Genomic DNA, 25,875 nt, shown 5'->3' on the forward strand with positions numbered 1-25,875 from the left:
ACGAAATTTACGGATAAAAAAATATGAACGTGAATAACACTTTGAAACACATGGATAATACTTCGGATAAAAATATAGAACTAGATAACATTTCGAGGTTAATACTTTGGACAAAAAATATAGTCACGGATAACACTTTGGATAAAATATAACGATTTAGGAAACACTTAGTAAAGCCTAGGAACTGCTTTGCATAGAGAATTAACCCTTTGTAAAGCATGGACAATGCATCGGATAAGAAACATAGTCCTTCGTACGGCTTAGATACGGCTTAGATACCACTCCAGATATCGTGGATAAAACTTGGGATAAAAAATTAGACTTGGATAAAACTTGGTATCGCTTGTTTACGACTCTGGATATCGGGAATAACACTTCAGATAAAAATATACACGTGAATAAATCTTGGTATAGCTCGGATACTGCTCTGGATATCGCGGATAAGACTTTGGTTAAAAATAATGATGTGGATAACGCTTCGGATAAAAAATATAGACGTGGATAACACTTGGTATGGCTCGGAAACCATTCTGGATGTCGCGGATAAAAATTAAAGATGTGGATAAAAAATATAGGCGTGGATAACACTTGCTATGGCTCGGAAATCAATCTGGATATCGTGGATAAACGCCCATAGAAAAATTGGCGTGGATAACACTTCGGATAAAAAATAAGAATGTGGATAACACTTCTAACAAATATAGATGCGAAAAACACTTCGGATAAAAATATAGATATGGATAAAACTTGTAGGTATCGGATACCACTCGTACATAACACTTGTATAACAAATAAGTATGTGGATAACACTTCGGATAAAAAACATAGACGTGGATAACACTTGGGGTGGTTTGGATACAACTCTGGATATTGTGGATATAGCTTCGGATAAAATATATAGACGTGGATAATAGTTGGGGTAAAAATGCAGACACGGATAATAGTTGGGGTAAAAATGCAGACACGGATAACAACTGGTATGGCTCGGATACCACTCTGTATATAGCGGATAACACTTCGGATGAAAATATAGACTTGGATTACATTTGGTAGTGCTTGAATACCACTCTGGATATAAAATTTTGGATAAAATTTTGAATAAAAAATAATAACACTTTGGATATCGCGGATAACACTTCGGATAAAAAATATAAACATGGATAACGTATGGAGGATTGCACTTAGATACCACTTTGGATATCGGATAAGACTTTTGATAAAAATAAGGATGTAGATAATAGTTCGTATAGAAAGGTAGGCGTGGGTAAGACTTCAGACAAAAATAAGGATGTGTAGTAGATACTACTACTACATGGATACATATTAGTGAGGCCTTGATTAAATATTTCAGGTTGCAGAAAATCGGATAAAAACTATTAGTTTGGGTAAGGAATGCGAAAGCAATTGGACCTGACATTATTTCCATGGCTATGAAACGGAGTTAGGATGGTCAGCTTAGGGGGATCTATGACTGAAAAGAACTATCGAGTTTCTATCTCCTACCTGTCAAATAGCCTATGTATCTTGTTGGATAATACAGGATATGGGAGTTGAAAACAGGTAAAAGGTGCTTAAATAACTGGCCAGCAGCATTTCTTATTAAGGGACCTTAGGACATAGTTGTTCGTTAACGAAAAATTCATACAAAGTTGACAACAACCCAAGTTCAAATCTATCACCAATAAGGAAAAAGACCGTGGTCAGTGGTTACACTTTCACCTGATAAGCAAAGGAAATTCACGGCCCAGTCATTTATCTTTGGACGCACTCAAAATAAGTTACATCCTCCTGCAACTTGGAACACAAACCAAATTATTGTCTCTTCTTTTTCTGTTCCAATAAGTTTTGTATTTTGAAACACTTAGCATTTTGAAATTGAAAACAGCATGTCCTTATGCCTGCTGAAAAACAATATCCCCCACCCCAACTGCACAATATCCAAATAATTTCAATATTTCTAAAAATATTAACATAACCTATAAATATGTTAATAAACTCATTATAATGTTATTAACGAAATCCACGGGGGGCGAGCGTTCTTCATTGGAAAAAAAGAGCGGCGGCGCTAATGCGGTCTGTCTTATGTGAAGAGAACATAAATTTGTAAACAGAAAAAAACTAACAAAACAAAAATAGATGGTAAGTGTATGTAAAAATACATCAACAACCACCACCAGCAGCCAATTCTCTTCAGCCTTCCCAGCACCCCAAAGAAATTCCATTCCATGGTAAGAAAACAAAAGTGGATAGGAAAATAGGTATTTGGATAAAAATAGAAGCAGGTGTTACGCTTGCTAGCGTTGGTGGTGGTGGCAAAAGGAAACATAAAATATGTTGCTGCTGATTGGTTGTTCGAGTGGTGTGATTTTTCCCTAGGTTTCCTTCTTCTTTTCAGAACCAGACCATTGCGAAGAAGCATGCATCCATTGAGAGGCATTAAAGGGTTGTTATGGTTTTTCTAAGCTAATTGTTCCAGTTAACAATTCTTGGGAATAACATAGCGCTGAACCAGATTACGGCACGTGTTTGGTATTAATTCCTCAAAAGTAATATTGGAAAATTAAAGAGTTTGTCAATGTAATGACAAAATGGAGCTTATTTCGGTGCTTGTAAGTGGTGGGAGGGTTAAGACTACCCAGAATTGTTTTGGTAACAGGAGAGTTTATGTATATTTAAAAATGAAGTATAGAGTATTACAAAGAAGATTATCTTATTTTCTTGCAGAAATAAAAATTCTGCTATAAAGGCAAACACCTTGAAAAGTGTGAATAATGCGGAATTCCCAAATCTGGATCTATACAGAATGCTTTTGAAAACAAATAAAATCGTCCGGCACAGCAATATAGACATATTGTCGGCGATTTATCTGCTGAAAATTTTATTAAAATGTTTGACTGTTAACAATAATACATAGACTATCCTTGAAAATATTTAGACGAATGCCGCTGATATATCAGGTAAAAAAACAGCTAGATTCGAATGGGCCCTTTAGAAGGAACTTGCAAAATGTAAGTTCAGTTATATGGGGATATAGGAAAGCGTGAGCCTTTCTTTCAAGTTAACCAGCCTTTCTTAACAGAGAAGGGCTATTGCAAACTCCAAAATCCAGCTTTTAGATAATTCGATTGAAAAAAACACCGAATATCGAGAGGTATCATTATATTTGGGGTATGCGAAGACGTGGTCCCTCATACCTCACTTTCTGTCATACAGGCAAAATGGTTGAAGGCATTGGTGCTGCCCTAACCCAATGATTAAACACTCATATAAGCTTAGTGACAAATTGCAGCGTTTTTCAGGCGCAGATTCTTGCAGTCAAGAAGGCAACCGAAATGGTAAAAGTATTCAATCGAGAGCCAGTCTTGAGTGCAAAAAAGCAGCATGGGTTCGGGGACAAAGAAATAAAGTGGATAATGAAGTGGCTGATAAAGTAGCCCGAGGCGGTTGCTTGTCGACTGATCTATCAATTGATGAAACTGTTAAATCCCAATAAGCTATTATGCCAGCTGCTTCAAAAGGGGTTTATCGAAGTAGCTGGAAGGATATGGTGAGAAAGGCTGATCTAGGTCGTCTTGCTGGTAATCTCAAGAAGAACAAGCTTCTTTCTATCACTTAGTAGGTCTGATCTAAGAATCGTTGTGGGAATACTGACTGGTCACTGCAGTATCAAATATCTAACCCCAAGATGGGATAGCAATACTCCTGACTTCTGAAGACGAGGAAGAAATAGAGACAATTGAACATCTATTTTGGACATGTTCCACGTTATTTAACAAGAGGCAAGACGCAGGTGGGAGATACAAACTAACGTTATTCTCAAAAATAAAAAGGCATTCCCTGGCCAGGCAGATCTTGTCTTCTCCTGCTCGATTCTATCTCTCTCCTATCCCTTAACAATTTTTAATTTCTTTATGAGAAAGGTTTCCACGTGAGGCCAAATCCCTGTGCGAACTCTAAATTCTAAATTACGAGTAATTTTGTGCAGCTAAAATAATCAAAATATCGAAAATCGGAAGGAAATGTTATGTGGTGTATATACGAAGTTGTGGATCTGTACAGGTAATTTTCTGTCATAGTAAATAGTGTCCACTGCGTACTCCCAATTATTTTAGAAAAAAATCCGGTGAGAAATTTGTCTAAAATTGTGAAAATACCGAATATCGGGAGGTGTAGTCATATGAGGCCTATACCAAATCGTGGAGCTGTTGAGGCAATTTTTTGTCAAAGCAGGGCAATTTGTACCATATCATTTAATATTTGTGGCATATTTCATTTAAAAGTTGACCACGACTGGTTTATCTGCTTAGTCCAATTTTGGCGTACTCATGGTTAAATTGTAGACCAAACTGAGATGTTTGACACTGACTATAAGATACCCTACACCATACCCTACAATTTTTTCAGAGAGCCTTCGTTCCAAATGAATCGATTTCCATTTAATCTGACAAAGGTATTTAATCTGACAACTCCGGTGAGAAATTTGGCTGAAATCGTGAAAATACCGAATATCGGGAGGTGTAGTCATATGAGGGCTATACCAAATCGTGGAGCTGTTACGGCAATTTTCTGTCAAAGTAGGGTAGTGCGGACCATATCATTTAATATTTGAGGCATATTTCTTTCAAAAGTTGACCGCGACTAAACCTCAAATGGTTCATTCTCTTAATTCAATTTTGGAATACTCATGGTTAAATTGTAGACCAAACTGAGATGTTTGATACTGACTATAAGATACCCTACACCATACCCTACAATTTTTTCGGGGGCCTTCGTTCCAAATGAATCGATTTCCATTTAATCTGACAAAGGCATTAATCTGAGAAAGGTATTTCGTATTATTTATCCCAGGAGGAACTTGAAGGCATGATGGACGGTTTATCTCAGTTGGGCAAACTTATTGTGTCGGAGTGAATTTTATATGGGTGGTAGATATTAAACTGAACTTACTTTTGACTAAACTTGGCAGATGTATGTCTAAGCTGTATGACTGGCAAATTACGGCTTTCAACCAAAATACCTTAAAAATATTTAAAAATGTACCATTTCGGAAGGGGCCTGGCAACTTCGATGCAGTTATGTGAACTATTTTAAGTCGTTTTGGCATAAACCGATTTGCTACCTCTTGTTATAGATATTGTCATTACATTTCAATGCTTTTCAACGGATTGCATGGGTTGTCGGTTCTTTTACATTTCTTTTTTCAGAGATTTGAAGGGACGTAACTTTGGGTACATTAAAGTGCCACTACAAAAAATAAAAATATAATATAATTCTATTGATCTGTTTTTGATTCATGTTGTCACAAGTGTACGTTAAAAGTGCCAGGAGTGCCAGGGAATAACCAGATCCAATTTCATTTGGCATTGAAGAGGTACGTTTAAATCGTCGATTCTGGTACTTATACTCAATGCAATTTTATTAACTTTGTCTCGGCTTTTCTACCCATATCCTACAAATAACTGAATAACATTCAGTAGTTATCGCTCTGGGACAGTTTTATAAATTTGATTGCCCTAAGCTCATGTTTTGTAATAGATTTTCTTATTGGATCGCAGTCCATACCCTATAATAAGATGTATTAATTTCTCTGCTATTGCTTATTAAATATAAACTTACCTTTTCTAATATTTTGCGCAACGTAATCCAAAGAAAATCAACTCCAAATAGTATTCAGGATTCTAATATATTATTCTCCAACAACAGCTGACTACCAACAATTTCAAGCCGCCAACGGAAATGTAATCACCACAAAACACATTCACTTTCTTGCTGTTGTTTGCACACTCACAATCAACAACTACACAAAACACTTAAAACATTTCGAAATTTATGAAACAATGATTTATGATGGAATTATTGCAAAATTTATACAATCTTTTTGCCAAAAATCCGAAAAAACCTCTCCAAAATAAAACTCCCCTTTATTGTAGTTGACAACAAGAAGAAGGTTGTTGGTTTTTGTCTCATGGCAAAGAGGTGGCATCACTCGCTCTCATTCTCAGTGCCGTGCACACAAACCAATTGACATACGGCAAGGAGAAATGTCAAGATAAAAACAACGAACGACATTAAGATGTCAAGAGTAACAGAGAGGCTTTGAGTGTATGTGAGAGAGAGAGTATAATAATCCGAGCTGGAGTACAGGCATAGAACAAAAATTATGAATGAAAGAAAAACACGAAACATGATGGCTGGACAAATGGGAAAGGGAAATATGCCAACAGGAAATAACATTTAAATACGAGAATGCTTCTGTTAAACCAAGGTAACCATAAAACTTGGTGAAATTTTAATATTTTCTTGAATGTAAAACAAAACAAGTAATATGAAAACAACAAATTTTTGCTGTCATATATTCTTCTTCTAGCAGAAACCCACACTCGTTAACAGCAACTCTCTCACACTCACTCTCTCGCATTGGCAATCTATCCAACAAACACATAATTTTCTTTAATATTTGACCAACACAAAAAGTGAATTGTTTTATGCTACGTTTTTGTTTCTTCTAAATAAACAACAACAAATGCAATTGCCACAACAACCAATAACAATATATACATATTTTTGCAAATCAATTATTTAACCAATATTTCCTTTTCATTTTTTGGTTTAAGCACTTGGTTTTTTTTCTTACGTTTTGTAATACACTTTAATGACGTTTCTTATTTTACTTATTTTTTTCCTGCTTTTATTTTCTTCGCGTTGTGTGTGATTAAAATTATTTCTTATTTTTCTTCACCTTTTTCACTCTGCACAAACACTTAACAGAACGCTTTAAAACCTCGTAAACCGAATATTTTGCACAGAAATTTTATTTCTTTTGTTTCAACAACACAATTTTGCCATTTTGTTAATATTTTTACCAGTTTCAACTTTTTGTATTCTTGTTGTTTTCTTTTTCTCTTCCAAAAGAAATATTGTAAAAAAAACGCCCGTAGTAACGAAACGCGTTTCTGCCGTACGAAAGATGTTCTCACATCAAATAAAAAATTTGAATTGAATTTGTCAGACTCTCCGATACTGAGTGTGCTGACATAAACAGTGTTATCGAAGTGCTCTCTCTCCACACTCAATGAGTAAGTGAGAGAGAGACGCATCAAAATCCAATAAGAGATGACATTTGTTTACATGTTATCGATAAATAAAAGCGATTACGTTAGAAGTTTAGGTATGAGGGGAGTTCACACATCTTGGTATGCTGTACAAATTCAAATTGATATATTTACAATTTTAAGTAACTATAAATACATACTGGTTTTTATAAAATGTATAAAGTCATGCGACAAATAATATTTAATATACAAAAAACCTATTCCTTGATTATTTCAATTTAGAGACGATCTTAAATATATGAAATTTAAAGTGAAAAGGAAAGCCAGAGAGACATTATCATACACTCACCACTCTGCAAAGCGTTTCGACATTGCTTATGCTGCTCATTGGGAAAGTTGTACTTTTTTCGAATCTATTGCAATATTTCGAATTTAAAGAATATGCGACTTAACACCTGGACAATCTGACCTGAACTGAATATTTGCACATTTGCCGTTTGACTTTCTGTGGGATGCGCCTCTTAGAGGGTTAACCATAAAAAGTAATAATAATAAGAAGAATGTTGCTAATCATTCATAGAAAATCTGCTATTTCTTAAAGTTACCTAAATGTGGAAATAAATTAAAATTATGCAGTTTCACTTTGTTGCAGTTTTTTTACCTCATCCTGTATATACGAAGCTATGTATTAACCGATTTACACCAAATTTGAAGAACTAGTTTATAGGATGAATTCAGTCGTAATTGACAAAATTCAGTCCATTTGGACTTATATTAGCCATTTGGTGCACCGAAATCGTTTGAAGATATATTGGAGCTTTATCTATCTATCTGATCCGATTATCACCAATTTCAATAGGGTTCGTCCCATGGTAGAAGAACACAGGTAGATGCATCAACCCTTGGGAACATTGATATGTCAAAAATTTTTAAATGTTTTTCCAAACATAAGAAGATTTTTATATGTTTTCTTACACGACGACAATCAGAGTTTGTTATTACATGCATTTCACCAATTTTTACAAATTCCAATATTTTTTCATTCAATATTTTCAATTCCAAAATTAGTTTGACAGTTCACTGTACAAACAGCTGTGTCGATGCGACTACCCATATTCTTCTACCATGGTTCGTCATCTCAATCGAATAATAAATGCGACCTGCATTTGTTCACAAGAATACATGGACGCACGGACGGACTGACATACATAAATCGACTTAAAAAGTAATTCTTTGAAGATCCTCAAAAATAACTATGGGTCTATCTCGCTTCCTTCTCCATGTTAAAAACGAATACACAAAGACATAATACCCTTATTACTATGTGGTGCAGGGTATCAAAATTTGACATATCAATGTTCTATTCTTCTTTCATGGAAATCTCATAAGAATGGGCCATAAATGTGTTGTTGTCTAAAATCGACTGTGCGTTGCCACATTAATGTGGTATATACTGCTGGTTTATGTATTTGCTAGTCAATAGCATTAGAGCTGCCACCTGGTTTTTCAGTGAAATAATATTTTGTATCCAAAAAATACCAGTAGATGGAGCTAATATTTTTGTGCCAGATTATAGTCAAAACAGAGTATTAAAATATAAAAATAAAATATTTGCAATCGTTTCAATCTGTGTTTTCTCGAAATACGAATCGAAAATTAACCAATATTAAGATAACGGGACTTGTGGAAACAAAGAGAAATCTATTCTGCCGGATGACGCAATAATGAAAACTGAACAGTACAAAACTCATTGCAAACATTTCCTTGAATATTAACTCATCACAAATATTGTACAAAAAAACTGCAAAAAAGTCAAACGCTATAATTTTTACATTTATTTTTTTTTTAAATTTTATTAAATGAAAGCAAAAAATCGGTCGAAAATAGCATCAAATTTAAGAATAAGTTTAGATTTGTTCGAATTGGTCACCTTTGGCACGAATTATGGCCTTCAAACGGCCAATGAAACCGTCACACGCTGCCCGAATGTTGCTCTGCGGTCCTTTTTTGGCACATTCCCGACGAAGCGCTTGCATGAGGTAATCGACACTGGCATTTTTTAGTACCAACTTTGCTCTCCAAAATACTGCAGACACCATAGTCCAACGGATTGGTATCCGGAGATTTTGGTGGCCATTGTGCGGGGGAAATGAATGAATGAGGAACCTTATTTTGTAACCAGTCTTGGGTGGCGCGTCCTTAGTGCGATGGTATAATGTCCAAGACATGCGGCCAAAATGTTTGCGTGCCCAAGGTTTTGATACAGCATCCAGAATATTTTCGCGATAATATTCGGCATTTATTTCGATGCCACGGTCGATTATTACTAGCGGAGAGCGACCATCGGCTGTTATGGCGACCCACACTATCACTATCACCATGGCTGGCGCTTGAGTTATGGTGGCCAACCAAAGGTGCCCATTTTCAGTTGAGCTCTTTGGCAAGTAAACACGATCATTTTGTTTGTTTACAAACTGCTGGACAACGAATGTTTTCTCATCGGAGAAAACCAACATCGGCAGTTCACCACTTTCGGCCAAGCGAAGCAACTCTTTTGCTCTTGTGAGTCTATTTTCTTTCTCTTGCGGTGTTAGTTCTTGCACTCTTTGGAATGTCAATGGCTTTACCCCGAGTTCACTTTTCAATATTTGCCGAATGGAATATTGCGGTATGTTCAGTTCACGAGCCATTTTTCGGCCACTGCGACGCGGGTTTCGATCAAGTCGCTTCTTTTGTGAAATCATTGAATGAAATGTGCACTTTGTCGTTTTATTGGAAATGAATTTCCTCTGTCTACATTGCAAATCGTCATCCTTTTGATTGTTTAAGAAACTATTTCTCTATATTACTTCCAAGTTTCAGTTACATTAATGGCATTTTAGCTAATTTATTTCACTGTTAGTTTTATAATTCCTAACTTTTTCTGCCATTGTCACATCAACGAGTTGTTTTTTATTTGTGTTTACAGCAACTGTAAAAAAGAGCGCCAAACGGCATGCCGTTCTTTCACATACGTCACAATCAGTGTTGCCGTTTGAAATTTTTATTTCAGTCCAAATTTTTTCTAAAAACCGCCCAAAATCGACCATATCCGCCCAAACTGTAAAAAGTTGAATAATTTATATGTAGTTTGTATTCAAGTAAATTTTTGTTGAAAAATTTACACTATACATAAAAAAGGTACTCAAGTTTTTTACATTCAATGTATTAAATACAAATAAAAATTTTATGTTATTTTACTTCAAGTTTTTTATATATATTATATAAATATTTGAAAAAGTAACATAATACAATAATTCAATGTATTAAATACATTAAAGTCATTACTATTATTCAGGTTTTTATACCCTACAACACTATGTGTTGGGGGTATTATAACTTTGATTGGGCCAAAAATTTTGTAACACCACGAAATATTGGTTTCCCACATAGGAAAGAATGTATGGATCTTCCTATCTCGCCGAGCTGAGTCGATCTAGCTATGTATGTCCGTCCGTCCGACTGTCCATGTTAATTTGTAATCACTCTACAGGTCGCAATTATGGCCCGATCTTCACAAAATTTAGAATGTAGCTGGGGTTAAGGTCAGAATAGAACCATATTTCTTTTGGAGATGATCGCATAATATTTAGGGGTTGAAATGGACCAAAAACTGAAAAATTTCTTGATTTTGCAGTTGCTCTACAGGTCACAATTATAGACCAATCGAAGCGAAATTTAGCATGGGGCTAGTGCTTTGAACTGGGCAGAAGCCTTCCAATTTTGATCATCGGGTAATATTTGGTGGTTTAGGAGACCATAGCATTTGCGATAAATAAAAGTCAATTTGTCCATTAATCCGCGAATATTTTTACTGCCGGCGAAATCACAAATAGACGAACAGGTCAATTCTGACCGTTACGTAGATGTCGATAGTAAATATATCGGATATATATAGAGTAATATATACAATGTATATGTACAAAGGAAGGGGATGTCAGCTAGAATGCTTATATCTTCAGAATGGCTGGAGCGATTTTGACAAATTTTGTCAATTTAGAATGCTCTTGTGGCATTAAAGTATAAATACTAAAAAAATCGCATAAAAAGATAACAATAATGATGTTCATATAGATTTTGTAATATTTTGTGAAATTTTTTTTCATATTTTTTATCGCATGCGATTTTTTCAAATTGAATTATACTATTGAAGTATTTGTTTTGTAATATTTTTTCACTTTACAACACAGATTAGCGTTATTATTTATATACAGATTACAATTATCGTTCGATTCTCACGAAATTTTTCACAAAGGTAGGGTTAGGCTCAGAAGAGTTTAGCCTATTGTTTTCAAAGATGTCCGCAATATATTTAGGGGTTGAAATGTTCCTGATTTTGCAGCCGTTATGGAGGTCACAAATAGAAACCAAAGGACACGAAATCTCGCATAAAGTTAGAGTTTAGGAAAGCGGGTACAATAGACCACTAATTTTGTGTGAAAAAATTCCAGTATTACTTACAGGCGATATCTGAAATACACAAAAGTGAACTTCTGGCTTTTTTATGCTGATTTCGTTGACGATGTAGCCAAATATCGGAGACAAGCAAATCATATAGATGAGTCTAAATTTGGAGGTAAGGAGAAGCTTCTAGCTTATGGAGATGATTGCAAAATATTTAGGGGTTCAAATTAACCAAAAACAGAAATGTTTTTCCGGTCACACAATTGAAGCCAATCGACACGCCTGTGAAGAGAGTTAAGGACAGGGAAGAATTCTAGCATTTTGGATGACCATTGGATTATATTTAGCTGTAAAATGGGCCACAACAACTAACAGCACGACGGAGTGCATAAATTTTGGGCAAATGTCCCTAGTCAAAATCCCAATTTCAAAAACGAAATCTTCCAATATGGATTTGGACATAAGGGGGCTTCTAACATATTGCAGTGTTGTAGAGTATCACATGGTCGGCCCGCACGACTATAGCCTAATGTATTATATATTATTAAAAAAAAAACTTAACAAAAATCTATAAAATAAATAACGATTCATCTCAATAAAAAATATAAAATTCAGTTAGTAATAAAAAAAATTAAATTACGTAAAAATAAACAATGAAAAATAAATTTGTACCCAACATGGAAAATATCCGCCCAAAATCCGCCCAAACCATAAAATTTATCTTTTTTCCGCCCAAATTTGGACGGAAACGCCCAAAACGGCAACACTGGTCACAATTGCAACGCGTGCATTCGCTCTTCAGAGAGAACATAGTTGTTGTTTTTCTTTCATTTGCTCTCCATGCTTTGCCATTAAAAAACTGGTCGAAAACAGCTGTTGCTTGGCATTCGTTTGTTTAGTTTGCTACCTGCATTCGTTGGAAGAGGAAGGGTAGAGTGGAAAATCTGTGTGCGTTGGCCGAGCACTGCAAACTATTTAGTATTTTGTTGTGGTTAAAAAAATACGAAAAATATCGAAAATACAAACAAAATATGTATAAATAAAAACAATAACGTATTGAATGTGTTATTTTTGAGGAAATATAAAAATAATAGTGTTTTTGCTGCAACAAATTTGTGATTCAGTGGTTGTTGCTGTATGTCATATGGAAACATTTAATAAACATCAGCTGGCAATGGCTAAAGAGTGGGCTATTGAAAAGTGAGTATAAATAACAACGTATTGTGCTTTTGTAATGCAGACAGGGTTGCCATAGAGGGAGTTATTTGAGAAAAGTAGTTATTTCGAAATGGTTATAATTGTCAATGCGGCGAAATTGCGTTCCGATAAAAAGGGAAATTATTGATATTCCAATTAGTAGATAACGAAAATTTACCTAAATAATTACACATGGGAGGTAATGGCTTTAGCGCGAATCCGTTGAAATCTGATATTGACATATTAATGTTGCAATACATGATGAGAAGAGATAAACTGCAACAAAATCAAACGCCATAATTTTTACATTATTTTTTTTTAAATTTTATTGAATGAAGCAAAAAATGTCGGAAATAGCATAAAATTTTAGAATAAGTTTAGATTTGTTCGAATTTGTCACCTTTGGCATGAATTATGGCCCTCAAACGGCTAATGAAACCGTCAAACGCTGCCCGAATGTTGGTCTGTGGTATTTTGCGTGCCCAAGGCTTTAATACACCCTCCAGAATATTTTCGCGATAATATTCGGCATTCATTCTGATGCCAGGGTCGATAAATACCAGAGCGGAGAGCGACCATCGGCTGTTATAGCGGCCCACACCATCACCATGGCCGGCGCTTGAGTTCTGGCAGCCAACCGAAGGTGCACATTTTCAGCTGACCTCTTTGTCAAATAAACACGATCATTTTTTATACCCTCCACCATAGTATGGAGGGTATATTAATTTTTTCATTCTGTTTGTAACACCTCGAAATATACATTTTGGACCCCACAAAGTATATATATTCTTGATCAGCATAAAATTCTATGTCGGTTTATCAATGTCCGTCCGTCTATCTGTCTGTGGAAATCACTCTAGCTTCCGAACGAAATGAAGTAGGTTTATAAAATTTTACTCAAATGTGTATTATGTCTGCAGGACTTTTGGTATTGAAAGTGAGCCATGTAGGTCCACGTCTTCGTACAGCCCCTATATAACGGTGCCTTCCGATTTTCGGTATTTTGATGATTTTAGTGACATTATTTACCGGAACTATTTTAAATTTAGTATTTGAAGTTCGTAATGAATACTACAGCCTATGACAGAAAATTGTCCATTGAGGTCCACGTCTAGCCCCATATAACGGTAACCCCTGATATTCGGTATTTTGATGATTTTAGCGACATTATTTACCGGAATTGTTTCAAATTTCGCATTTGAAGTTCGTAATGGATATTACAGCCTGTGACAGAAAATTGTACCTTTGCATGATAAACTTTACCTTTGCATGATGACTGTACCTTTGCATGATAAAATGGCAAACCTTGCTGGAGAGAAAAGACAATAGAATGGTGGAAATATGGTTCAGTTTGTTGTGACGATCCACTTTCTTTTGTAGCGTTTCTGAAAAACTACACTACATATTTCAAATTAATATAACTTTCATTTAATTTTGTTGCAGATTAAACTTAGCGGAATGTGAGGACCTAACATCATCACTAGACACTCTTTCATTCTACACATTTTCTTCACTGCCCTTGGAAATACTCTATAAAATATTCGACATATGTGACCTGAAAGATTTATTAAGTTTGTCTAAAGTTTGTAGACAATTTCGTCAGGTTATATCTCAAATATTACAACAACGATATCGATATTTTATTTATAATTATTTAACATTTAAATTCACACAAAATCTCAATGATCAAGAAATATCGGAACTGTGTTACTTGAGTGGCTCAACTGTGGAACGTTTAAGGTTCTCAACCTATTTCAATATGGATTTGCTAAAACATATCGAATGGAAGATGGGTTGTAATCCCATGGAAAATTTAAAATTTTTCATAAATGACAATTTTAAACAAAATCTCAAATATTTTCCCTCCCTCAAGGAGTTGGAAGTTCAGGGGAAATTCATACAAGATCAAACTATAATGGAGTTGGCCAAAAGATGTAAAGAGTTGCACAGCATACGTCTCTTGGATGGTGATAATCGTTGGCTGTGGGGTGAATATTTGGCTGATTTGGAAAATATTGAAAATTTGGAATTGAAATGTTGCCGTAATTTGGATCCAAATCATTTGTTGGCATTGGTACAAAAGCGACGCCTTAAATCGTTAAATATTGTGGAATGTGAACATTTGAAGGATATACCTAAAATGCAAAATCTTTGTAAGAATTTAACAAATCTACATACATTGCGATTGACCGCCTTTACCCAGGATCCGAAATTTTTAAAAGCAATTCTAAATTTACCAGCTCTCAAATGTTTACAATTCTTTTGGATTAATTTCATGCCATTGAATTTTGAGGAAAATTTCTTCACGGAACTTGCACAAAATCCCGATAAAGCCCAGAGTTTATCGCGTCTGAAATTCGAAAATGATCGGTATTATATTGAAGATGAAACACTGCAACAATGGACGGATGAAAAGTATGCCATAATGCGTGAGAATGTTTGCATCAATGGCCAGGCATGGCAGTGGTCTGAGGAGGTGTTTGAAAAAATTTCACAAACTTTGGAACATTTTTCCAATCTGGCCAGCTTGAAATTTCATTATTGTCGTTTGCTAAACTACGATCAGTTGGAGAAATTGCCCCAATTATTGATTGGGTTAAAGGATATCCATATATATGGCTCTCCTCGTAAAGATGATGCTCAATTCAAGAGTCAATGGTTGGAGGAGGCCAAAATCAGGTCGGATTGCCATTTGAGATTCGAGAGTTTTTTAAGTCTTAAGGAAGCTTTGGTGAGTTGGAGGTAGTTTTCAATTAATATATATATTTTTTTGATTTTTTGTTTTATTTTACAGAGTCTTCAAGACGAAGCCAGTTCTCGCCAGTTTTCATCCTACTATCGTCGTGAGCCTGTCATGCGTAGTATTGAGTGTCAATTTTAGCTAATGGATGTCAATAAAAGAAAATGTTTTTGTAGCTATTGCTGTTTTTAATAAATTTTTGAAATTATTTAATTAAATTTTAAATTTTTGAAACATTCGCTGACTTGCAAAGGGATAATCGGCATATAAGCTTTTTCCCACCAACTGTAATGAAGAGTTGCATCTGGTTGCTAATACACATTGCTCGCAGGGGTGGCTACACCATGTGAAGTGTTGCAAAATCGAAACCGTAATGAGTAAACTGTGGGTAACGATTAAACCACTCTCGAACCCTGGGAAAAGGATGAAAGGACCGCAGTCACGTTTAAGGACGTAAGGGCGACTGATCCAAATATTTACGTTATACTTTAATCGTAAATTTGTCGAGCACCCCGAGAGTGATAGGGTGAAACGAAGAGTACCACGTCTTATAAGATCTTATTCCGCGAATGTCATCCGAAATGCTAAGCTATCCAAAGGGTTGGGCCCGGACGGAATGTCAATGGTAATGCTGAAACAACTGGATAAACCGGGACTCGAGTATCTTATTAAAGTCTTCAAACTGTCGGTAGACACCCTCATAATTCCCGAAGCCTGGAAAGTGGGCAGGGTTGACATGCACTGAAGTCAGGCAAAGATGCCAGAAAGGCCTTTTTTATTGTCATTCACGCCACATCGTTTGATTAGCTTATGAATACTACCCTTCATCTGAGTTTGAAACGTTATATAATCAACTATAAGTGTGGACGCTAGTCGTACGTGGACCTCCGCAACAAGAAGTCCTACCCCGGTGGAGTGAAATAGGAAATTTCCAAGGAGGATCGTAAGTTTTCTGGAATTCAGGGCCCTTCAAATGGTTTTGAGATTGCGAGGGACATTAAAATATGCGAAACTAAATTAACGGTCACAACCTTTACCACATGGTCTGTGGGGAAGAGAATACAGATGAATATGTGGGACGAGAGGCACCTTATTCTGACCATTAACCCAAGATCCTTGGGGTGACATTAAAGAACATGTCCGTGCAAGGTATTGCTCTCTGTGATAAATTAAAAGCGGGAACAAATCTTTCAAGGCGATAGCCAGCACTATTTAGGGCGTGTATAAGGATACCTTGTTGACCTTTAATTAGACGATAGGTTGACTATGCGGCTCTAGTATTTAAATCTGCAAGAATGCCTTTTTGAAAACTGCTCCTCATAATTCCAGTGGATCATTTATATGAAGAGACGAACTTTCTTCCCATACGTTAGCATAATCATATGCTGTAGTCATCAGTGTGGTCCATCGCCTATCCATTGCAGCAGAAGAGCGTCGGCTGTCTTACGTTGTGTAGTTTTCCTCAACTGCGCTGAGGATTGTTCTGCCGTCGGAACGTATGCCAAGCTTGAACGTATTCTTGCCATTTTTTGGAAATGCAATTTTGAATTTAAACAAAAATTAGCGAAACTTTATCTTGGAACGACGAGTTTTCTCCGGTCGCGGGGATACGCTCACGGAATAGGGTCCCCCACAGAAAATGTATATTGAAGTAACTGAGAGTGAAACAGGTAGTTTGTCCGTTTACAAATTTGCTATGTACCGCATTATTATATTAAATTTCAAATTTCAGTATGGTACTTATATTGATTGCGGCTGTCGGCTGATACGGCTTGTTGTTCCGGTGATAGTTGTATGTGTTAGTTGTACGAAGACTGCTTCACAGCTGGTACTTGTTGAATGTGGTGTGGTGGTTAAGCTTGTGCAGCTCCAGGTCCATGACGGCTTTTCCACAATTCGATTTGTAAAAACTTGTTAGTCAAAGACCCACAATGGCTCTTTGAATAAGACTTAGGGTCTAAGTACATAAGAAGCTTGAAGTCATGGCTAGGCATATTTTGTGACATTTCATAAAGGGATTACAGAGCCGCACTAAAATCCTGCCGTCGTTTTCCATTATAATATGATATTAATGACTTCAAGCTTGTTATGTACTTGCACCTTTAGGCTTAAGGTAAGGTCACATTGAGCAAATATTTGACGAAAAAGTTCAAATATTTCTTTGCCACAATCTGACCACAAAATATTTTTGTAGGGCAAACACAAAAACAGCTGATTTCGAGAAAACAAAGTTATTTGTCTGCAAAGAAAATTTTGATCAATGTGGCCACAATGTGAACACCTGTAATCAAATATTTTCCTCTATATAGAGTAAACATTTATTTGACCTTACAATGGTTTTGTATGAGAAAACAGTGAGAAATAACAGCTGTTGCATCACTGTTGTCAGCTTTTTATATATAAAAATCACTTTTCTCAAGCAATTTGATATTTACACATTATATTATTATATTAATACCGCAAATGCATTGCAGATAACAACATACAAATATCTTTTTGTTCCTTTTCAGTTGTAAAGGAATTATTTTAGTTTTAATTCGTAACATTTTATATGTAATTTGAGAAATATGTTTGTAATTCAAATAATTTTCTTTTTTAAATTGAGAATTCCAATTGCAATTCTATTTAGTTTTATTCGAACTGCAAATGAAATTATTCGAATTAAAAATAGAATTCTCAATTTACAACTGGATTGAAATTCAATTCAACTAGACATATTCAAATTATAAACGCAATAATTTGAATTACAAATGTATTTCTCAAATTACAAATGGAATGTTACCAATTAAAACCAAAATTACTCGATTTACAACTGAAAAGTTGTATATTAAAATCCCAAGAGACGTTGGTCGCTAAAAGCGTTTTTATTTCATATACGACATTGACATGTAAAACAGCTGTGCAGATAAAAGCCAAAGGTTGCAAAGGAGTGGGCAGAGGAAGATATTTTTAAACTCATTGCTCTAGTGAAGGAACCAAATTGTCAAAATCTTTTATAGATCGATGGTGTTTCAGCCCGCAGTTGAGTCAGCAATTTTACGCAACATCCTTCCTCTTTTCTTTGACGCAACCATTCTCGAACCCATGGTCTTTTCTTTCTATTTTTCATGGATTCGTCCTCTTTGACGGCAATACATGATGCTGCACCACAACATAAAATAAAAAGCGTCTCTTCCTGCTGCATAACTTCTTTTAAATATTTCGACCAAACAATTTTTTGTTTTTTTGACAGTTTGATCAAACTGCTTTTAATTCAAATATATTTTTCAAATGTGACCGGACGTCAAACCTGTTTTGTCATTGTTTTATTTGCCGCTATTTGATGGGTGTTTGAACAAACAAAATTTGTCAAATAAATGTGAGCAATGTGAACACAAAATCAACTCTGTATGAAAACAACATTTTTTGGGAAAATATGATAAAACATGTTTTGGGCCAAATATTTGCTCAATGTGACCTTACCTTTAGGTTTTTTAGTTTAATTAGAATGGTCGAATTAAGAGGTAAAGCTAAGCAATGATATGATTAATTTTTTTTTCAAAATTATTCATTTGACAACATCTCATTGTCAAAATTTATATTTACAAATCCATTGTATACACACAAATCAGGAATGGGAATCTGTTTTCTTTGAAGTGAGATTTGACAAGGTAAATTGCAGAAAATGCAGAGATGGGTATGTTTGTTTGAAATGAATTTGCCTTCTTTAATTTACCATCCAATCAAACCATATCCAAGACCCACATACATTCAGGATTTCTTCATTCTTAATATCCAAGACCCACGACGGCACTTTGATTCGGCTTCAGCTCCTTCCGTTGCTTATATCCAAGGCCCACGACGGCACTTGGTTTTGACTTTAAAATATCAAAAACCCACTACGGCACTTGGTTTTTACTTAAATTCCGAGTTTCTTCCTTTAAAATACCCAAAACCTACTACAGCACTTGGATTTTACTTTAACTCGGGCTTATAAATTTATGTTTATGTCATTTAATATTCAAGACCCACAACGGCTCTTGGATTTCGACACGAAATTCTCACTTTAATAAATGTTTTCCGTACTCTATGGCTCGTCTTTTCTTTTTATACCCTCAGCCCCTTGGCTACAGAGGGTATATATCATCCTAGGTCTCTTTGGACCAAATCCGTTTCAGAACATCGATCTAGCGATGTCCGTCCGTCTGTATGATTGACTGGCGCGCAAGATAACTCTCGAAGGGAGTATCCGATTTGATCCAAACTTGGTACATCATAATATTATAGTCAAACTTAGATTGAGTTCGGAGATGGGAAATATCGGTCTACTTCTTCTGGTGCCTTCCACACAAAATGTCAATATTTTCAAAGAAAATAATTGATTGCAAAGAAAGATAAAGGATAATCCGATTTTGCTTAAATTTTGCGAATCCTAATATTTGCATTAGTTCTAGGTCAGGCGCGAAAATGGACAGAATCGGTCCACTCCATCAAGTACCTCTCCCACAAAGGGTCAAAATTTTAAATAATTACAATTCTTATAAAATGTGATTTAAGAGTCCGATTGTCTTCAAATTACACACATCATAATATTTTTATTATCCCAAGGTCTGGTGTGAAGATGATATAAATCGGTCCACTCCTTCTGGTCAACCCCTCACCGACAAAAGGTCACCTCACCCATAAAGGGTCACAATTTACAATTTCTATATCTAAATAATTCTCTTAACCAGAAATCTGATATGAATATGTAGTTTATCGAAATTTATGATTTTGCATCAAATTAGACATTAATACTCGATTCCCTTCAAATTTAGCATATACCAATATTTTTATCTGTATTAGATGAAGTATAAAAATGGAATACTTTGGTCGACTATGTCTGTTACCTCACGCATATTTCCACATTTTCCAAAAAATTTCACATATCTCATATAAAGTATAGGAAGTTGTCGATATAGTCCAAATCTGGCACGTTGTAATATTTTTATCAGCATATCCCATAAAGGGTTAACAGTTTCAATAATTATTACTGAAGACTGGGGGTATAAATCTATCAGCAAAACCGACTGATACTATTTAATTTGTTTTGTATTGTATTTTAATGTTTTTACTGCATTTATATAAAAGAGTTGACATTTTCCAAAAACTTTTTTTGGATTTATCGGCTAAAGAGCTATTTTTAAGTTTCATTATTTTTTTTATTTTTAAATAGCAAAATTTGAGGAAAATAGTTTGAATCTTTTTCTCAAAATGCAAATGCATTTTTTAAAGTTGAGCAAAAATTTAAGTCTCCGCAATACCTACCCTACATAGTGATTAAAACTCTGGATAATTGACGCCATCTTCTCCCTCAACCAGTTTGTTTTGGTGGTAATAATAAATCTTCTTAAAACTTTACGAAATTTCAAAGTTTTCTCCACAAAAACAAAAACTTAATTCCTGGGCAACTTCTTGCTCAAACTGTTCGTAAGTATGTACGTATCTATTATTGGTAGGAAAACATAAACTAAAGCCAAAACAATTGGAATAAGGGGAAAGAGAAATAAGATATGGTGGGATACTGGGAGAAAGTCTTAAAACTATTCTCGATTAATAGTTCGGCAGGCCAGAACTGAAGATTGCACTGCAAGGTTTTGCCACAGCATCAACCTTTAAATTAACCACAATAAAAAGTTGATGAAAACTTTATTTACTTCCTCTTTTTTTCTGGAAAAGTATTGTTAAAGTAAACTATATAACTCCACTCGAAACATCACAACATTTGAGAATTTTCCATCTGCTTTAGTTCATGAAGCACTTGTAATAGGCTATCTTAAGGATACCTATGGAGTTTTTAAATATCTTGGTAAGTGGTTTTGCAAATTTGGGAGCGTTAGTAAAATTTAAAGAAGTTATTGTGAGAAAACTTTGTTTATTTTTGATTAACGAAGAAATGGGATATGAAGCCTTAACAAATCTTTACAAATGGTAGAATATTTAGAAAATAAAAATAACATTCCAAAATTGTCAGTTTCTCGTATACACGGTCGCATACGATAATGTGTAAGATAATAAAGGTTATGGCCCTTGCATAATTTGATGCCTTCACTAGGATAGCACAGAGAGCCAAGATAGCTTAAATGGAGTGACAAGATATCACGGAATTTTTTTATTCAATCGTAGAATATACATGGTGAGATGAAAAAACTGCAACCAACATTCAGACTTGTATCATTTTTAAGCCACTCATCCGACAGCTGTTAAAATATCTTCCAGTAACATCTCATTATGTTGTTTACAATTTGTGATGGAATTCAAGCGTGATAGTGTGATTTCTTTATAATTGGCTGGAAAACCACAAGTAGCTATCGTTAGAGCACTCCAGCATTTCAATGTGAATAAATCTTTTGTGTCTCGTACCTTCGCTAGTTGCCGTGATACTGGTAGTGTAGCTCGACGTCAAGGAAGTAGATGGTAGAAAACAGCAACATCAGCAGAAATGGTTCGAAATCCGCGTCGAAGTGGCCGAAAAATAGCTCGTGAGCTAAACATATCGAAATATTCCATTGAACAAATATTGAAAAATGAGCTCGGGGTAAAGCCATTGAAATTCACAGAAGTCCAGGACTTACACCACAACTGAAAAAAAAATAGACTCAAAATAGCTAAAGAGTTGTTTGGCTTGGCGGAAAGTGGTGAACTTTGGTTGGTTTTCTCCGATGAGAAAACATTCGTTGTTCAGCAGTTTATAAAAAAAGATCGTGTTTACTTGCCAAAGAGGTCAGCTGAAAATGTGCACATTCGGTTGACAACCAGAACTCAAGTGCCGGCCATTTTGATGGTATGGGTCGCCATAACAGCCGATGGTCGCTCTCCGCTCGGATTAATCGACCGAGGCATCAGACATTTTGGCCAAAGACCTTGGACATTCCAACAGGACTCAGCACCATCGTACTAAGCACGCGCCACCCAAGAATGGTTACAAAATGAGGTTCCTCGCTTCAATTCCCATGCACAATGGCCACCAAAATCTCCGGATATCAATCCGTTGGACTATTGTGTCTGGAGTATTTTGGGAAAGCAAGGCTGGCGCTAAAAAATACCAAAGTGTCGATCACCTCAAGCAAGCGCTTCGCCGGGAATGGGCCAAAATACCGTAGAGCAACATTCGGGCAACGTGTGACGGTATAATTGCCGTTTGAAGGCCGAATGTGGCCGTATATTAGGGTCTATACGACAGCGTGGACCTGCATAGGCAACATATGTCACAAGCTATTAAAATATACAAATGCGAAACTTGAAAAAATTCTGTTTATAGTGTAGCTAAAATCATCAAAATACCGAATGTAGGGAGGTACCGTGGGGGTTATAAATCGTGAACCTGCACAGACAATTATCTGCCACGAAGACGTGGACCTGCAAAGACAATTTTCCGTCATAGGCTGTAGTGTTCATTACGAAATTCAAATACAAAATTTGAAAAAGTTCCGGTAAATAATGTCGCTAAAATCATCAAAATACCCAATATCTTGAGGTACTGTTAGATGGGGGCTATACGAAGACGTGGACCTGCAAAGACAATTTTCCGTCATAGGCTGTAGTGTTCATTACGAAATTCAAATACTAAATTTAAAAAAGTTCCGGTAAATAATGTCGCTAAAATCATCAAAATACCCAATATCTTGAGGTACTGTTAGATGGGGGCTATACGAAGACGTGGACCCGCACAGACAATTTTCTGTCATAGGATTTAGTATCCATTACGTACTTCAAATGCGAAACTTGAAATAAATCCGGTAAATAATGTCGCTAAAATCATGAAAATACCGAATATCGGGAGGTACCGTTGTATGGGGCCTACGCGAAGACGTGAAACAGCATAGACAATTTTCTGTCATAGTATGTAGTATCCATTACGAACTTCAAATACCATATTTGAATCAATTCCGTTAAATAATGTTGCTGAAATCATCAAAATAGCGAATATCGGGAGGTGCCGTTATATGGAGGCTATACGAAGGCGACGAAGGAGCTGCACTGATAATTTTCTGTCATAGGCTGTAGTATCCATTACGAACTTCAAATACCATATTTGAATCAATTCCGTTAAAAAATGATGCTGAAATCATCAAAATACCGAACATAGGGAGGTACCGTTATGTGGGGCCATATGAAGATGTGGACCTGCACAGACCATTTTCTGTCATAGGCTGTAGTACCCATTACGAACTTCAAATACCAAATTTGAAACATTTGCGGTGCATAAATCACCAAAATACCGCAAAAGGGAGGTACCATTATATATGTGTATATATATTTCGAGGTGTTACAAACGGAATGACAAACTTAATATACCTCCATACTATGGTGAAGGGTATAAAAAAATTGAACAAAACCTATTGAAATTAATTAATCGGTTCATATTTCGGGTTAACCCCCATATACATCTTTTGCCGATTTCAAGTTTATTGCTCACAGTGTGTAATATCTTGTCATATAGGATGGATTTTGGAAAATACGACAGAATTTTAGATTGGAAGAAAGCGTGCCAAATTTGTTTAATAGTCGGTTTAAATATTACTGTAACTCATTTGACTTCTAAGCTGCTTAAAAGCCATTATAGGCTCCAAGAGACAAATTTTCAATATAAACGAGTTCAAGTTGCGGGTAAAACTGCTAAACATGGATTGTGGTTAGGATATCAGCCCCGACCGCTTTTGTCTTTTTCTTACACCAATGATATTCCTTTATCTTCATAATGATATACATTTCCAATCATTTATTTCGAAAAATTATATTTTGCTTTATGTGGTCTCACTCGAAACCCAAAGATCTTTTTAACGCCACATTCCAATACTTCATATACACATTTAAAATCTACCTCCTGGTTTGAGGAAATTTAATTCCCACATAATTACCTCTTGCTAGGTGCACTTCGAACGTAATACTCAGCAGCGGCGAATTTAACCACAAAACTGGAAATGTTCTATTACGTAACTAACAGACAACTAGAGAGCTTTAGCTAACTGCTTAACTCATGTTGGGCTAGGGCAGCGTTAATATGCAGTCATCGTACACAGGGGTACTTTAAGGCGACCAAGTACATATGTGAGTGTGTTTGTGTAGTTGCAACCAAAAGCAATTGAACAGCGCATAAGTCAAACCATAATGCGGCAATCATTTTGTAAATCGAAAATCGGAAGGATATGGTGATTCGATTGTGTGTGGATTATATACTTATGGCTGTGTATGTGTTTTGACGAAGTAGATTTGTGTTGCTATTACCAGAAGCCACATTTACTGCAGTTATGTGTGCGGCAATTGCTCTCAAGCCCATACTTAACATAATTCTTACTTAGATGAAGTTGTTAGAATTTTAGAAATTTGGAATAGCTTAAGCTATAGGTTAATCGTTTGGATTTAATAATTTATCACATTTGGAGTTCCCTTAACATGAGTGAAGTAAGAAAAACTATAAATTTGTAATAAGGGCACGCTAAGAACTTATACAGTTGAAAAGTTAGTAAGGTCCTGCAAACCATGATACACTGAAAACAAGGTAGGGCATTTTTGGATGCAATTGTTATCGTATTAGGAATACGATATTGTGAAAAATCCTCGTTGTTCCATTAATTTTTGGAGATTTTCTCTTAAAGTATAATATTGTGAGAAAAAAGTGTCAAAATAATTTCTTGCATTTGTTATTGGTATATTTGAATATACAAGTCTCTAGCTTCAGGGTTGTGTTTTTCAAACAGAATCATCCTGCCCTACTTTGTAATTATTGTACCATGGTTCGAACTACCAATGCCTGCGACAGACGTTTATGTTACACCTGTTTCAAAATCGAATTTAGATAAATGAAGCATTTTGCTATTATGAAATTTCGTAAAGCGAAAAAGTCAAGGGTATATATGAAGCCCGAAATTATCTATCATCCTAATGAAGGGTGTTGGAGCATTATATTCGGTATTTTTATACCCTCCACCAAAAAAAGTATGGAGGGTATATTAAGTTCGTCATTCCGTTTGTAACTTATCGAAATAATCATTTTAGACCCAACAAAGTATATATATTCTTGATCAGCGTAAAATTCTAAGACGGTTTAGCCATGTCCGTCCGTCTGTTGTAATCACGCTACAGTCTAAACGAATTAAGATAGGAAGCTAAAATTTTGCACAGATCTCTCTTTTGTCTGCAGGCAGGTCAAGTTCTAAGATGGTAAATCGGTCCACGATATCGTATAGCCCAAGGAGTTCCTTGTGGGTACTTTATACCTCGGTAGAGAATTATCTATATAGGTCCACGATATCGTATATCCCTCAACGGAATGGTCACAAGGGGTTCTTTGTACATAAGGGGTTCTTTGTAAGCACTTTACCCCCCGACAGAGAATTCTCGGTATAGGTTAACGATAACGTATAGCTCCCATATAACGGTACCCCTAGATATTCGGTATTTTGATGATTTTAGCTACATTTT

The 25,875-nt window shown here is 35.6% G+C and overlaps 2 protein-coding genes across 6 annotated transcripts in view; one reads left to right on the plus strand and one right to left on the minus strand.

Moving 5' to 3' along the window:
* The window catches only part of LOC101897284 (probable serine/threonine-protein kinase DDB_G0267686), a 182,479-nt gene extending 175,472 nt beyond the window's left edge, over positions 1-7,007 (minus strand). For 3 of the 5 annotated variants that reach the window (XM_059130133.1, XM_059130132.1, XM_059130130.1), the window contains exon 1: positions 6,635-7,005. The gene's annotated coding sequence lies outside the window, so the exon portion shown is untranslated. Of the gene's footprint in view, positions 1-6,634 lie in introns of all 5 variants that reach the window. The other 2 variants (XM_059130134.1, XM_059130131.1) reach the window with 2 other exon arrangements.
* A 5,393-nt stretch (positions 7,008-12,400) lies between these two features.
* Positions 12,401-15,607, plus strand: LOC101896757 (uncharacterized). Its single transcript, XM_005181785.4, has 3 exons — positions 12,401-12,695; positions 14,136-15,423; positions 15,487-15,607. The coding sequence occupies exons 1-3, from the start codon at positions 12,640-12,642 to the stop codon at positions 15,571-15,573; spliced, it is 1,431 nt and encodes a 476-aa protein (XP_005181842.1). The 5' UTR covers positions 12,401-12,639; the 3' UTR covers positions 15,574-15,607.
* Positions 15,608-25,875: the final 10,268 nt, after the last annotated feature.

Source organism: Musca domestica, unplaced genomic scaffold (assembly GCF_030504385.1).
Source record: "Musca domestica strain aabys unplaced genomic scaffold, Musca_domestica.polishedcontigs.V.1.1 7, whole genome shotgun sequence".
Classification (NCBI taxonomy): domain Eukaryota; kingdom Metazoa; phylum Arthropoda; class Insecta; order Diptera; family Muscidae; genus Musca; species Musca domestica.